At 41.7% G+C, this 13,497-nt stretch overlaps 2 protein-coding genes across 2 annotated transcripts; one reads left to right on the top strand and one right to left on the bottom strand.

The window, feature by feature from the left end:
• The first annotated feature begins 351 nt into the window (after positions 1-351).
• LOC135503635 (lens fiber major intrinsic protein-like) lies at positions 352-4,581 on the top strand. Its single transcript, XM_064921789.1, has 4 exons — positions 352-837; positions 2,017-2,181; positions 2,584-2,664; positions 3,066-4,581. The coding sequence occupies exons 1-4, from the start codon at positions 478-480 to the stop codon at positions 3,249-3,251; spliced, it is 792 nt and encodes a 263-aa protein (XP_064777861.1). The 5' UTR covers positions 352-477; the 3' UTR covers positions 3,252-4,581.
• A 2,736-nt stretch (positions 4,582-7,317) lies between these two features.
• Positions 7,318-10,995, bottom strand: LOC135503980 (prostaglandin E synthase 3-like). Its single transcript, XM_064922193.1, has 8 exons — positions 10,768-10,995; positions 9,371-9,484; positions 9,055-9,124; positions 8,803-8,901; positions 8,493-8,582; positions 8,325-8,396; positions 8,150-8,168; positions 7,318-7,955 (listed from the first exon to the last, which is right to left on the bottom strand). Coding segments are annotated over exons 1-8 (486 nt in total). The 5' UTR covers positions 10,770-10,995; the 3' UTR covers positions 7,318-7,935.
• Positions 10,996-13,497: the final 2,502 nt, after the last annotated feature.

Raw genomic sequence — 13,497 nt, forward strand, 5'->3', positions numbered from 1 at the left:
TGCAGAGTTCTGACAGAGAGGCTGAATGTCTCCACACAGACAGGGAGCATCCGTATTCCGCTCTCTACTACACCAGCAGGGTTGGCAGACCAACACTCCGCTCCACACAGACAGGACGAGCAGAGTTGCCATATAGACGCACAGAGACCCACGCTCAGCTCCACACAGACAGGACGCGGGTTTCCATAACTGGACTGAAAACAGCTTACAGAAAGCAACATTGCAGATCATTGGAAGTCAGTAAAGTTAGTGACTCCTAGAGAATTGCATGTGGAACTGCTGTTTACGTGCGGAAGCATCTTTAGGTTTAGGGGCCAATTTTGCTTTGAAGTTTGTGCTCTTTTTTTATTTTTATCTTACCTTGAAGGCATCACTGAGATAAGTCTTATTGATACGGTGAGCAGAGCAAGCTCACTCTAAAGGAGAATACACATTTGGGGTAGCCATTTGGGCTAGCCTCTTGACTTTTTGGCCACCATGTGGGAGTTCCGTTCCATGTCGTTCTGGCGGGCAGTGTTCGCTGAGTTCTATGGCACCATGTTCTTTGTGTTCTTCGGTCTGGGGGCGGCTCTGCGCTGGACCACCGGGTCCCACAACGTTCTCCACGTGGCTTTCTGCTTCGGCCTGGCCGCTGCCACCCTCATCCAGTCCATCGGTCACATCAGTGGTGGACACATCAACCCGGCTGTCACCTTTGCCTACTTGATTGGCTCCCAGATGTCCCTGTTCCGCGCTGTCTTCTACATCGTGGCCCAGTGTCTGGGGGCGCTGGCTGGGGCCGCTGTGCTCTACTCGGTCACCCCCAACAACATGAGGGGCAACCTGGCACTCAACATGGTAAGATTAGCCAGAGAGAAAGAGGCAAAGCGAGAAGTTTTACTCCGCCCAAAATGTATCCACGAAAATAAGCCCACGAAGTGAGGTAAATGAGAGTGTCGAATTTGGTCAACACAAAAATGTATTGCTAATTTGCTACGTGACAGTAGTAATGGTTAGGTTGTTACGAATGCACTGATATATACATGGACGCATGAGGTATGAGGCAACTTTTTTTTATGACTATAAGAGTAGTGTCTGTTGTCATAGAGACAGATAGAGGGCTTTTCCATTAAGGGATTCCACCATTTTAAAGTAGTCAACTGGGTGGGGATTCCTATGAGTTGGTAGCAATCAGTCAAAGAAGAAGAAAATAGAGTACTTTCAAATGGAGATGAGCCCATGCTGACGCTATGATGGCAGAGATACAAAGATGAGTCCTCTATCTTTATGGCATGCTGTTCACACGTGTATCTGCTCTCTCATTGGCTAGAATAGTCCCACCTTATCTCGCCTCCTCCCGCCTGCCTTCCATCTTTGAGGACAGTATTTCCATTGTTAGAGCAGTCAGTTGACTATCTTGTCAATATAATAGACAATCTTTAGACTACTTGACCCATGACAGGTGAATTCAGTTAAATTTAAATGCAATTGATCCCAAACCTGATAGGAAAGTATTTATCACACATTTCAGAGTTCCATTTTCATCTGCCATTTGAATGAATGAAATTAACTTGACAGGGGATAAAGAACATCTGTGTGTGTAACCACAATTAGGTGGTCTATTAGAATTTCCAATTCAGTCTTTCTAACATTGTGAGTATCAGACAATATAGCAACTCAGTTTAAAGGTCCTAATAGAAGGCCTGTGGCAGATGTGTTGGTTATATAACAGTCTAACAGTATTTAATAAAACATGGCCAGTGTTGTGGATACATTTATTATTTTATTTTACAATGTTAGATGTTATGAAAGGTAATAATACAAGAACACCACTCTTTAGAATGCATGGACAATGTAAGATTTGCTAATGGTCTTTTCTCCGTGAGCCATTTTGATGTGTTTTAAGGTTCAACCTGTTGATTGATTGATTGACTGACTGCTGAAGTTATTCATATCGGCCAGTGGAGCCGATATGACTTCAAAAAGTGAACTGGAACCATTCACTAAGCCGTGTTCGATCTCTGACCCCTTGTCCAGCTGCAGCCAGGTATCAGCCTGGGCATGGCCACCACCGTGGAGCTGTTCCTCACCCTGCAGCTGGTTGTCTGCATCTTCGCTGTGACCGACGAGAGGCGTAACGGACGCCTGGGCTCTGCCGCCCTGGCCATCGGCTTCTCTGTCCTCATAGGACATCTGTTGGGGGTAAGACATATTTCAAATATATATTTATATACCATGTATCGGGGTGGAAACGAGCTTAGACACAGGGTCAACTGGGATGAAGGTGGGGTAAGAAACAGTCTTGGAGAGAGAGGCCATTATATGACTCAACAATATGATCACAACAGCATATATAATAGACACAAGCTAGGGATTTAGGGTTCGGTCAATTTAAATGATGAATGATTAGATGATGATGTCAGAAGCAGTAAAACTTGATTAATCCATCCCTGTGACAAGGGAGAAGGAGTGTGTAATCCATTGTTTTGATGTGGTTGGTCAGGACACTAGAGAGGGCAATTATGATGCAGGGAGGTTTTTGACCACTGCATATTCTACACACTGTTACCTAAACATAACCCTGATCCACTGTCCTTCCTGTAGATGTACTATACTGGTACTGGAATGAACCCTGCCAGGTCCTTCGCCCCCGCTGTGCTGGTCAGAAAATTTGTCAACCACTGGGTAAGACCTTTTGTTCACACCTTATAAAGCCACAACATTTACAGCAAGTTAAAAACAAGTTACAATGTGTTGTTTGGAGTTTAGAACTGTGTAATGTGACATATAGCTAGATGAACTCACCAACACGTCCCCCCCCCTCTCTCTCTCCCTATCTCTCCCTCTCTCTCTCTCTCCCTCTCTCTCTCTCTCCCTCTCTCTCTCTCTCCCTCCCTATCTCTCTCTCTCCCTATCCCTCTCTCTCTCTCTCTCCCTATCTCTCCCTCTCTCTCTCTCCCTATCTCTCCCTCTCTCTCTCTCTCTCCCTCTCTCTCTCTCTCCCTCCCTATCTCTCTCTCACTCACTCTCTGTGTGTGTGTCTCTGTCTTCCTCTCTTCCCTCTCTTTGTTCTGATCCTGTGGCAGGTGTACTGGGTGGGTCCGATGATTGGCGGTGCTATGGGAGCTATTATCTATGATTTCATGCTGTTCCCCCGCATGCGCAGTCTCTCTGAGAGGATGGCCATCCTGAAGGGTACCAGGCCCCCAGAGGCTGAGAGCCAGCAAGACGCCAGAGGAGAGCCCATCGAGCTCAAGACTCAGGCCCTATAAGCCTGGTGAAGAAGGTTGGCTTTCTGAACTCCATATTCCCCTATTCTGTACACAAACCTCCTCCGAACCCTCAACCCTACCCAACACACATTTCTCTTCCTCTCTAACCCACACACCCACATAGTACACACAGACCATCACGACAACTCCACCTTACTCACCCTCCTCATCCTTACTCTGCTGATCCAGAAACAGTACATGCTGAATTACTGGGCAGCCAAAGCTCTAACCCTCCTCCAAACTGTGAACTATGACCCCCTCCCCCCCTTGGACTGCAGGACAAAGATGGAGGGTAAGAAGAGGACTTAGTGGCCACTGAAGAAGGCACCCTGCTGCGGCCTGTTGTGTAGGGAGTGGGTCAGTCCTGGCTGACCAGGTGGCTGTAACTGCTCAGGACAGGGGCATCTCTTCTTTTCTATCTATATTTTGTAGTCTGCTAGGAGTGTAGCTACAGTAGAGCAGTGAACTTCATGCTTTTTCCATTTTTTTATGAAACTTCTGGTACCTGATGTGTATGTTATTATTATGCCCTTGAAGAATTTCTAGGGATTCTTTTCAACTCTAGTTATATTTTCAAGTCATGCGTTGTGTTGTTTGTGCGTGTTTTAGGAGACCATTTTTATTTTTTTCATTAACAATTCCTTTGTTCGTCATCATGCTGTTTTACAGTACGTAGTTTACCTTTATTTAACTAGGCAAGTCAGTTAAGAACAAATTCTTATTTACAATGACAGCCTACGGGGGAACAGTGGGTTGACTGTTCAGTGACAGAACAACAAATTTGTACCTTGTTCGACTGCAGCCTATTCTAAGGGAAAGAAGCATCTTTTGTCCCCCTCTTCCTTCAATGAAAGTTCTGATTCATTACTAGCAACATATTTAGAGTGCTCCCCTTTTGTCCAAAAGCCCTTCCATTTTTAGCTGTCTTTTTAAAAATTGTTCTGTCTAATTGTAGACTGTCTCTTCTAGGGGAGCACAAACAGTCAGATTTATATGAAAATTAACACACATAAAAACTCAATCTCCATTTCTATTTAAACACATTATCTTGACATTGTATATTATTTTTCATTTAGTATTACAAATTTCCACTTCTTTGACTTGATGTCTCTCGTCAACTTTGACTTTTTACAGCCATGATAAGTGCCTGAAGACATAAAAGGGTTTCTACTGTATGCAGTTAAGTACCAGTATTATCTGTGCCAGACTGTTATGTTTTACTCTGTTTCTGGAATGCTGGGTTTTTTTTTTTCATTAAAGATTTTGCTGTTACAGCGGTTTCATGTACAGGCGTGTGATAGCTGGATTGGCTTTTATTTTGTGTCATTTTACTTAATAACAAAAAAATCAAACCCTGATTGGCTTTGTCGTGTGGATCAACCTTATTTTATTAGTTGATTGTAGATTCTTTCTTATACATATCCTTTAAATCTCTCTTCTGTCTAGGCCGGGAAGAGGTTCTCTTCTCTCTCTAGGAGGAGAGGTTCTCATCTCTCTCTAGGTGGAGAGGTTCTCGTCTCTCTCTAGGTGGAGAGGTTCTCGTCTCTCTCTAGGTGGAGAGGTTCTCGTCTCTCTCTAGGAGGAGAGGTTCTCTTCTCTCTCTAGGAGGAGAGGTTCTCTTCTCTCTCTAGGAGGAGAGGTTCTCTTCTCTCTCTAGGAGGAGAGGTTCTCTTCTCTCTCTAGGAGGAGAGGTTCTCTTCTCTCTCTAGGTGGAGAGGTTCTCTTCTCTCTCTAGGTGGAGAGGTTCTCTTCTCTCTCTAGGTGGAGAGGTTCTCTTCTCTCTCTAGGTGGAGAGGTTCTCTTCTCTCTCTAGGTGGAGAGGTTCTCTTCTCTCTCTAGGTGGAAAGGTTCTCTTCTCTCTCTAGGTGGAGAGGTTCTCGTCTCTCTCTAGGAGGAGAGGTTCTCGTCTCTCTCTAGGAGGAGAGGTTCTCGTCTCACTCTAGGGGGAGAGGGGTCGGTTTAAGGTCTGTTTTTCCCTCCAAACTCAGGTTCTTATAGCCTGGTTGCAGATCTGTTTGTGCTATGTTGCCATTAAGTTAGCAAGACATCACAAATAGATCTGAAACCAGGCTATGGTTCTTATACCTGGGGGGTAAAAACAGAGGAGAAAAAGAGAGAAGAGGATCGTGTTAACTGAGGTGACTAAATGCTTTAGCTTTGTGTTACTGTCTGGGTGAGGATGTGAGGTAAACTAAACGTGCACTTGTATGCCCCCCCCCCCGACTCCTTGGTCCCCCTCTTCCCTCCATTCCTGCTTTACCCACCTACCTCCTCCCTCTGCTTACAAGGTGGACATTTTGTGTTCTGATCTAATGATGACAGGACAGTTGATGGGATGGAGGGAGGGGTCCTGCATCGTTGAACCAGCTCATTGTGCTATTACACCCCCTTTCCGTTTCCACTGCTTGGTGGAGAAGTAAACTGAACCAGACATGTAAACTGATTTACTTTTATTCCGCTTGATTCCCCCAGCCATGGATATATTTCTTTACTTTTTAAAATTCAAATAATGATGCTTGTATTCCATTGAAAAGCTTTGTGATTTACAGTGTACAATTTCTTTTTTTTTACCATGATTGTTGAAACTGGATAGATAGACAATATAATTTCAAAGCTTTACAATTTCTCCTCTTTGACCATTTAGTTATGAAAGGTATGGGGAAAATATATAATAACCCTACGCTTAGATCCTATCAAGAACATATTCTATACTTTAATAATCAGAGAATCCTGGATTTATAATTTTTATGTTAAAAACTTCCTAAAATTCAGATTTTTCTGTCTTTGTCTGTTTTCTTCTAGATTGAACTGTAGAAAAGAACACTGGAACAGTTTTAGGTTCATTATCACCAATGGGGTGACAGGTGTGCAATTCAGTCACAACATCTTTTCCTTGCATCTGTATAATATACATTATTTCTTATCCAATTGTAAAATCTAACCCAAATATAAATGTGATAGAACTCCATGGACAGGGAAATTACATGTATGTATATAAACAAATTCAAAAAAGATTTGGAATTAATGGTTTGTGCATAATTCCTTGAAAAGGAGAATATTACCATCTATTACCGACACAACACAAAAGCCCCAATCAGCAGAATCGAGTGTTTACTCATTTTAGAACGTGAATGGTGAGCAGTGCCGACATTTAGCATGCTCCTAAACTGAACCAACAATTTTGTTTAGAGGAAATGAAAACTTCAAGTAGGACTGTCCAAAAGGTACATTCTCTGGCAGAACATATTGCTATGTTAGTTTCTAATCTGTATAGATGCTCTCAGTACCCTACTCGTGTGTAATATCCAATGATGCATCAATGGTTATATCTGGGTATGAAGCCATGGTATATAGACCATCAACCTCACCTGGTGGTCATAGCATGTACTAGCATTCAACAGACTAATTCTCACATGCTGTAATAACAGATGACTCTTGTTCATGTTGTCATGCCCTTTAATCTGTTTAGGTCAAAGATATATTATTCTCACTACGTGCCAAGACACTTTTTAAACCGGACAACAACTTAGTCAGAGACAGTTTATTAGAAATATGTGGAGAAATTCCCACCGCATTGAAACTGATATTTCATCAACATGATCTACGATATAGGTTGGCGAAACCTAGTAGTGCATCTGTTTTAACACGTGCATTTATTTATTTTTGTACTGCGAGTGCAAATTAAACTTGGTCATTTAATGACAAGTTCTTTTTGTTGCGTTTCTGCACCCCTTTGAATGTGGAATAAATAATTTGCTGCTTGTTTTATACAAAACAGCAACAAATACAGAGTAAACCAACGGTATATACTTTATATATAAATGTTCTGTATGTACGATGTTAACTAAAGCAAAATGTGATTCAAAGGTTTTTCAATTAGAACTTACAATTTATGCTATACTGTAAAATAAGTTTAACATGCATATTTCATTCATTCATTTCTAATAACTTTCCAGATGTTAACGTACATTGAGAAAATATTTGTTCAGAGATAAAACTTATTTCAATATATTAAGAAAAATAAAACAAAATGTACAGTACGAACAAAAGTAAGGACATTTCTCACTAAAAAAAAGAAACAACTTTATTGAAAATAGGCAGTTGTTTTAAAACATGTTTTTTCTTCGGTTAGAATTTACAATTATGTTGATATTCAATACGTAACCTCACTGACGTTATTAAATAAAAAGGTGGAGAGTAACATTCAGACTATCCCATCAGAGCAGGGCCACATTCAGTAGGAAAACATTGTCAAACGTTGCAGATTGAAATACGATGAGCCGACACGATTCCTTCATTCTACATGTCAGTGGCACCTTTGTTCTACATGACGTAATCCTATCTGAACGTTCCATAAAACTGTTCCTTGCTGAAGTCACCCCTGGTTGTTAAGTTAAAGCACGGTATAACTGAACCCCACAGCACATCATGGAAACAACTGAATTGTCCATGCAGAATTAGAACAGCAAAGCACAGCACTAAGACATTGGCTGGAGAATGCTCTGCTGCGATGCCATGACGACAGATAGTCTCTCCTCAGTGAGGTTCCTCTGACGTGTTTGGAAAACTGCTGATATTTCCTCCTTTTTCAAATATGGCTAGCAACTCTACTCATCTCTCTCTTCAACCGACCTTTGAGGCTTTCATTTCTTGTCGTCATCGGTTACAGACTTTATATGCACCATTACTCCAGGTCTGGCATCTCTGAAAAAATTACAAATATTAAAATGTAAAAAAGATTAAAAAAGGTAAAAAGCTAATCTAGCGAGTCTACAACATGGCTCATGTGTGGATGGTATGAGACTTATGAACAACTTTCAAATGATATGCACCATGAAAATGCTATAGAAATTGGCTGCTTGCTTTTAACCATGTGCTAAAATGATATCACAACTTACTTTCATCATCGCTGTCGTGCTGGAAATAAAAACAATATGAGATTCAGTGTCAACAGAGCAAGAAAGCAAGTAGTTTCTCTTGCAGCCACCGTATATAGTACACTGGTAAATGCTTGCATTTGCCTTGATATATTTTCTGTAAAATGAATTTAGATGACAGAAAATAAACACAGACCTCTTCGAGACCTTCCATACCACCCATGCCCAGATCTGGCATGCCGTCTTCTCCTCCCATCGTATTCATCATCTGAAAATAAGCAACAATCATTGTTTCAACATAAAAAATATATATAATTTAACACATTTAAAACATGACACACTTTGTGCAACGTGACACGCTTGCCTCTGAGAACTTGTCGAAACTGGACAGATCCTCATCAGAATCATCTTCCCAGTCTTTCCAGTTGTTGAAGTCGACACCCAGCCATTGAAACTGTGGGAAAGAAAACAAGACATCCCAAATCAAAATGATTTTAACCAACATTAAAGACAAAATGCCCTTATGTGATCTGAGCCTATTCAAAGCGTCTCAGGGTAGGGGTGCTAATCAGTTTGGCCTTTTAGGAATAAGATACATGGACGGGATGCCCAGAAATACAGGGCAGAAAAAGTAAGGTAGAATACATAGTATTGCGCATTGAAACAGTTCCTACTTTTGCCTTGTCTTTTGTTAACCGTGGCCATGCTCTTCCTGCCTCTGCTTTCTTCAGGCAACACAACACTGATCTATCTGTACGTTTGTGCTTCGATGCCTGTAACGAGAGGAAGAGAGATAATCGGTATATTACAAGTCATTTTGGATGAGGGATCTTCTTTGTCAGCCGATTTAACATCTAGGTCATTGCAGCGGTTTTTCTGGGTCATTGCAGATACTGATTCTGCAGCGAAATGAAAAACATACTTACATTGGGATCAATTGAGTCGAAAAGGTCCAATTCATTATGGTGTTTGAGGGTTTCAATCCCACCAACACAACTGAAAAGACAAAGTAAAATAGATGGTTTTGTTCATTCAGACAGTGAGGGCCAATAAGATTGATCTTATTCATGGGCTTAAAGGAAGATGATGGTTTTTAGTCCAGTATTAGGTTTAAATCTGTGTCCAGGAAACTCCCCCCCCCCCCAAGTGTCTCTGCAGTAGGCCTAATTTATAGACAGCTCACAATTTAGCCTAAAGTCAGTCTCACTTAAACAACAGTGTGTACCGGGTGAAGCAGCTTACCGGAAATCAAGTTTTGATTTTTCAAACTTCACTTGTAGATCTTTGCTGTCTTCTACCAGGAACTCAATAAAGACAGAGTCCCTTCTGTCATACCACTTCGCTGTTGCTGGCTGCCTATAGGACGTTAGAGAAGACTGATTAGTCCGATACAAAGCAGTGATCAATGTCTTCTAGATTTTGATTATGAAATCCATCCATCCATATTTGGGAAACTGCACCCCATCATTATAGCCTGGGTACCAGTTTGTTTAGCCAACATTCCACTCTATGTACTCTGTGTCATTATGCCAAATGTTTAGCATGACAGGGAGTGGCGAGGGGAATGATAGTTTAACAGACAGTTACCAAGACTACCATCATTAGGGAATAGGGGATATATTGATGAAGGGATAAAATGTGGGAAGGATAGGGGGCTTGTTCCATCTATATATCACTCTGGTTCCAGCGATTCATTATAGATGCAAAACTGAATAACGTGCCACTTAGAAAGCTGTCTACTCATCTGCTACATGCATGGTGAAACAGAAAGCATACACATTTGCTTTAAGCATCGATTAGCTAGTTAAAGGTAATACATTGTTTGGTTCATTCAGACAATATACATCAGGAACATTAACTTATCAGCTGGAGTGTAGCTCCACCCATCAACTTTATTTAATCCAAGGTCATACTTGTCAGGTGGCTCACTGTCACTGGTCTTCAAGGGATAAGGCTTCCTTGAATTCAGTGGTTTGATGGCCAAGCCTAATAGGTATTATTGGCTAACCAGCTCCGACACCCTTCCATATATCAATTAATGAGCTAGCTAGCAGGCCACATGGAATGTCATGAAACTCCAACTAACAAGCCAGTAGCCAAGAGCCACTTCGCAAGGAAATGGCTCGCTAATACCAAATGTATATGGCTCTAGCTAAAACTAGCTAGTCCACGTGAATAAAGGAATAACTTGAATAACTAGCTAGCTATGAAGCCAAGACTCCGCCTTGTATTATTATTAAAGTATCACTATGGCTCGTGATGATATGGACGAGTATCATTGCGCGAGTGTAAAGCCGACATTTCGACTGGTGTAAACTGATAAGCGCGCCATTCATTCCCACTAATTATCCCCATGCATGAAGGAGCATAGAGCAGGCCTAGCTAGTTAGTTAGCTACATTTGGCACCCGCTAGCAAGCTATAACATTAACGTCGCATTTCTGTGTCCCATGGACAATATGGAAACTATCATTGCAGCGTTGCTATACACGTATAAAGGTTTGGGCATGCCAGACACAGCCAGCCCTAGTTAAACGCTGATTAAGCTTGAAGCTAGCTAGCAAGCTACCCCGCATTTCCAAGAATATGCATCCCATGCAATGCACGCTAACTCCCTCCTACCCCCCGTTCCACACGTACATCTTTTGCTATCTAGTTCTTCCCACTCCAGACCGCAGTATTAACCACGATGTGTCGTTGGATATTCTCTTCTGTAGCGAAAAACAACAGGGCAAAATGAAAATATCAATCCTAGACCAGTAACTGCTTTTCCTCGTTGTGCGCAATGACGCATCTAGAATCAAGTCACCGTGGCCTCGCTCGCGCAGTCCGAAAGAAGTTTCTGGATCTTTCGCTCGTGCAGGGACAAGTCTCTTGCACGCGCTTTACCTGAAGTAAACTACGCTGTTTCCGTGGCAACACACAGAGAGAGAGAGAGAGAGAGAGAGAGAGAGAGAGAGAGAGAGAGTTAATCTGTATAATAATAATAAAGAGTTGATCTGTATCACATAATGTCAACTATTTCCCCTGTATGACATACGTATGAACAGGCGTTACTGGCAGGGTTGTAGTGCTACTGGAGCGCAAGGAGTGGCGCACCCTTACTTTTTTCAATTTGAGAATACACTGAGCTGGTAAAACTATTTCTGGAAAATGAATTCTGATAAATATTTCTAAATAAATGTAATTACCACTAAAATCCCATGAAAAACGATAGAATGACAAACTAAATAAGTATGTATAGCAGCCTAGAGGTACAGTGCCTTCAGAAAGTATTCATACCCCTTGACTTATTCCACACGTTGTTGTGTTACAGCCTGAATTCAAAATGGATGAAATACAATAAAAAAGCTCACCCATCTACAGTCGTGGCTAAAAGTTTCGAGAATGACACAAATATTAATTTCCACAAAGTTTGCTGCTTCAGTGTTTTTAGATATTTTTTGTCAGATGTTACTATGGAATAATGAAGTATAATTACAAGCATTTCATAAGTGTCAAAGGCTTATATTGACAATTACATGAAGTTGATGCAGAGTCAATATTTGCAGTGTTGACTCTTCTTTTTTCAAGACCTCTGAAATCCGCCCTGGCATGCTGTCAATTAACTTCTGGGCCACATCCTGACTGATGGTAACCCATTCTTGCATAATCAATGCTTGGAGTTTGTCAGAATTTGTGGGTTTTTGTTTGTCCACCCGCCTCTTGAGGATTGACCACAAGTTCTCAATGTGATTAAGGTCTGGGGAGTTTCCTGGCCATGGACCCAAAATATCTATGTTTCGTTCCCTGAGCCACTTAGTTTTCACTTTTGTCTTATGGCAAGGTCCTCCATCATGCTGGAAAAGGCATTGTTCGTCACCAAACTGTTCCTGGATGGTTGGGAGATGTTGCTCTCTGAGGATGTGTTGGTACCATCTTTATTCATGGCTGTGTTCTTAGGCAAAATTGTGAGTGAGCCCACTCCCTTGGTTGAGAAGCAACCCCACACATGAATGGTCTCAGGATGCTTTACTGTTGGCATGACACAGAACTGATGGTAGCACTCACCTTGTCTTCTCCGGACAAGCTTTTTTCCAGATTCTCCAAAAAATCGGAAAGGTGATTCATCAGAGAAAATGACTTTACCCCAGTCCTCAGCAATCCAATCACTGTACCTTTTGCAGAATATCAGTCTGTCCCTGATGTTTTTCCTGGAGAAGTGGCTTCTTTGCCGCCCTTCTTGACACCAGGACATCCTCCAAAATTCTTTGCCTCACTGTGCGTGCAGATGCACTCACACCTGCCTGCTGCCATTCCTGAGCAAGCTCTGTACTGGTGGTGCCCCGATCCCGCAGCTGAATTAACTTTAGTCCTGGTGCTTGCTGGAATTTATTGGGCGCCCTGAAGCCTTCTTCACAACAATTAAACCGCTCTCCTTAAAGTTCTTGATGATATGATAAATAGTTGATTTAGGTGCAATTGTACTGGCAGCAATATCCTTGCCTGTGAAGCCCTTTTTGTGTAAAGCAATGATGACGGCACATGTCTCCTTGCAGGTAACCATGGTTGACAGAGGAAGAACAATGATTCCAAGCACCACCCTCCGTTTGAAGCTTCCAGTCTGTTATTCTAACTCAATCAGCCTGACAGAGTGATCTCCAGCCTTGTCCTCGTCAACACTCACACCTGTGTTAACGAGAGAATCACTGACATGATGTCAGCTGGTCCTTTGTGGCAGGGCTGAAATGCAGTGCAAATGTTTTTTGGAGATTCAGTTCATTTTCATGGCAAAGAGGGACTTTGCAATTAATTGCAATTCATCTGATCACTCTTCATAACATTCTGGAGTATATGCAAATTGCCATCGTACAAACTGAGGCAGGAGACTTTGTGAAATTGTATATTTGTGTCATTCTCAAAACTTTTGGCCACGACTGTACACACAATAGCCCATAATGACAAATCTATTGAAAATGAAATACAGAAATTTCTCATTTATATAGGTATTCATGACCCCTGAGCCAAAACTTTGTAGAGGCACCTTTGGCAGGTATTACTGTGAGTCTTTCTGGGTAAGTCTTTAAGAGTTTTCCACACCTGGAACGTTTGCTCATTATTCTTTTTAAAATTATTAAATCTCTGTCAAATTGGTTGTTGATCATTGCTAGACAACCATTTTCAGATCTTGCCATAGATGTTAAGTAGGTTTCAGTCAAAACTGTAAGTCAGCCACTCAGGAATATTCACTGTCTTCTTGGTAAGCCACTCCAGTGTAGACCAGGTACTGGCTGTTACTTGTGATTTTGACCACCCCTTTGTTCAGGGGCAAATTATTCCATTTCTGATAGTCACATATCTGTGGAACTTGTTCAGTTTATGTCTCAGTTG

The sequence above is a fragment of the Oncorhynchus masou genome, chromosome 18, assembly GCF_036934945.1.
Source record: "Oncorhynchus masou masou isolate Uvic2021 chromosome 18, UVic_Omas_1.1, whole genome shotgun sequence".
In the NCBI taxonomy this organism is placed as follows: Eukaryota; Metazoa; Chordata; class Actinopteri; order Salmoniformes; family Salmonidae; genus Oncorhynchus; species Oncorhynchus masou.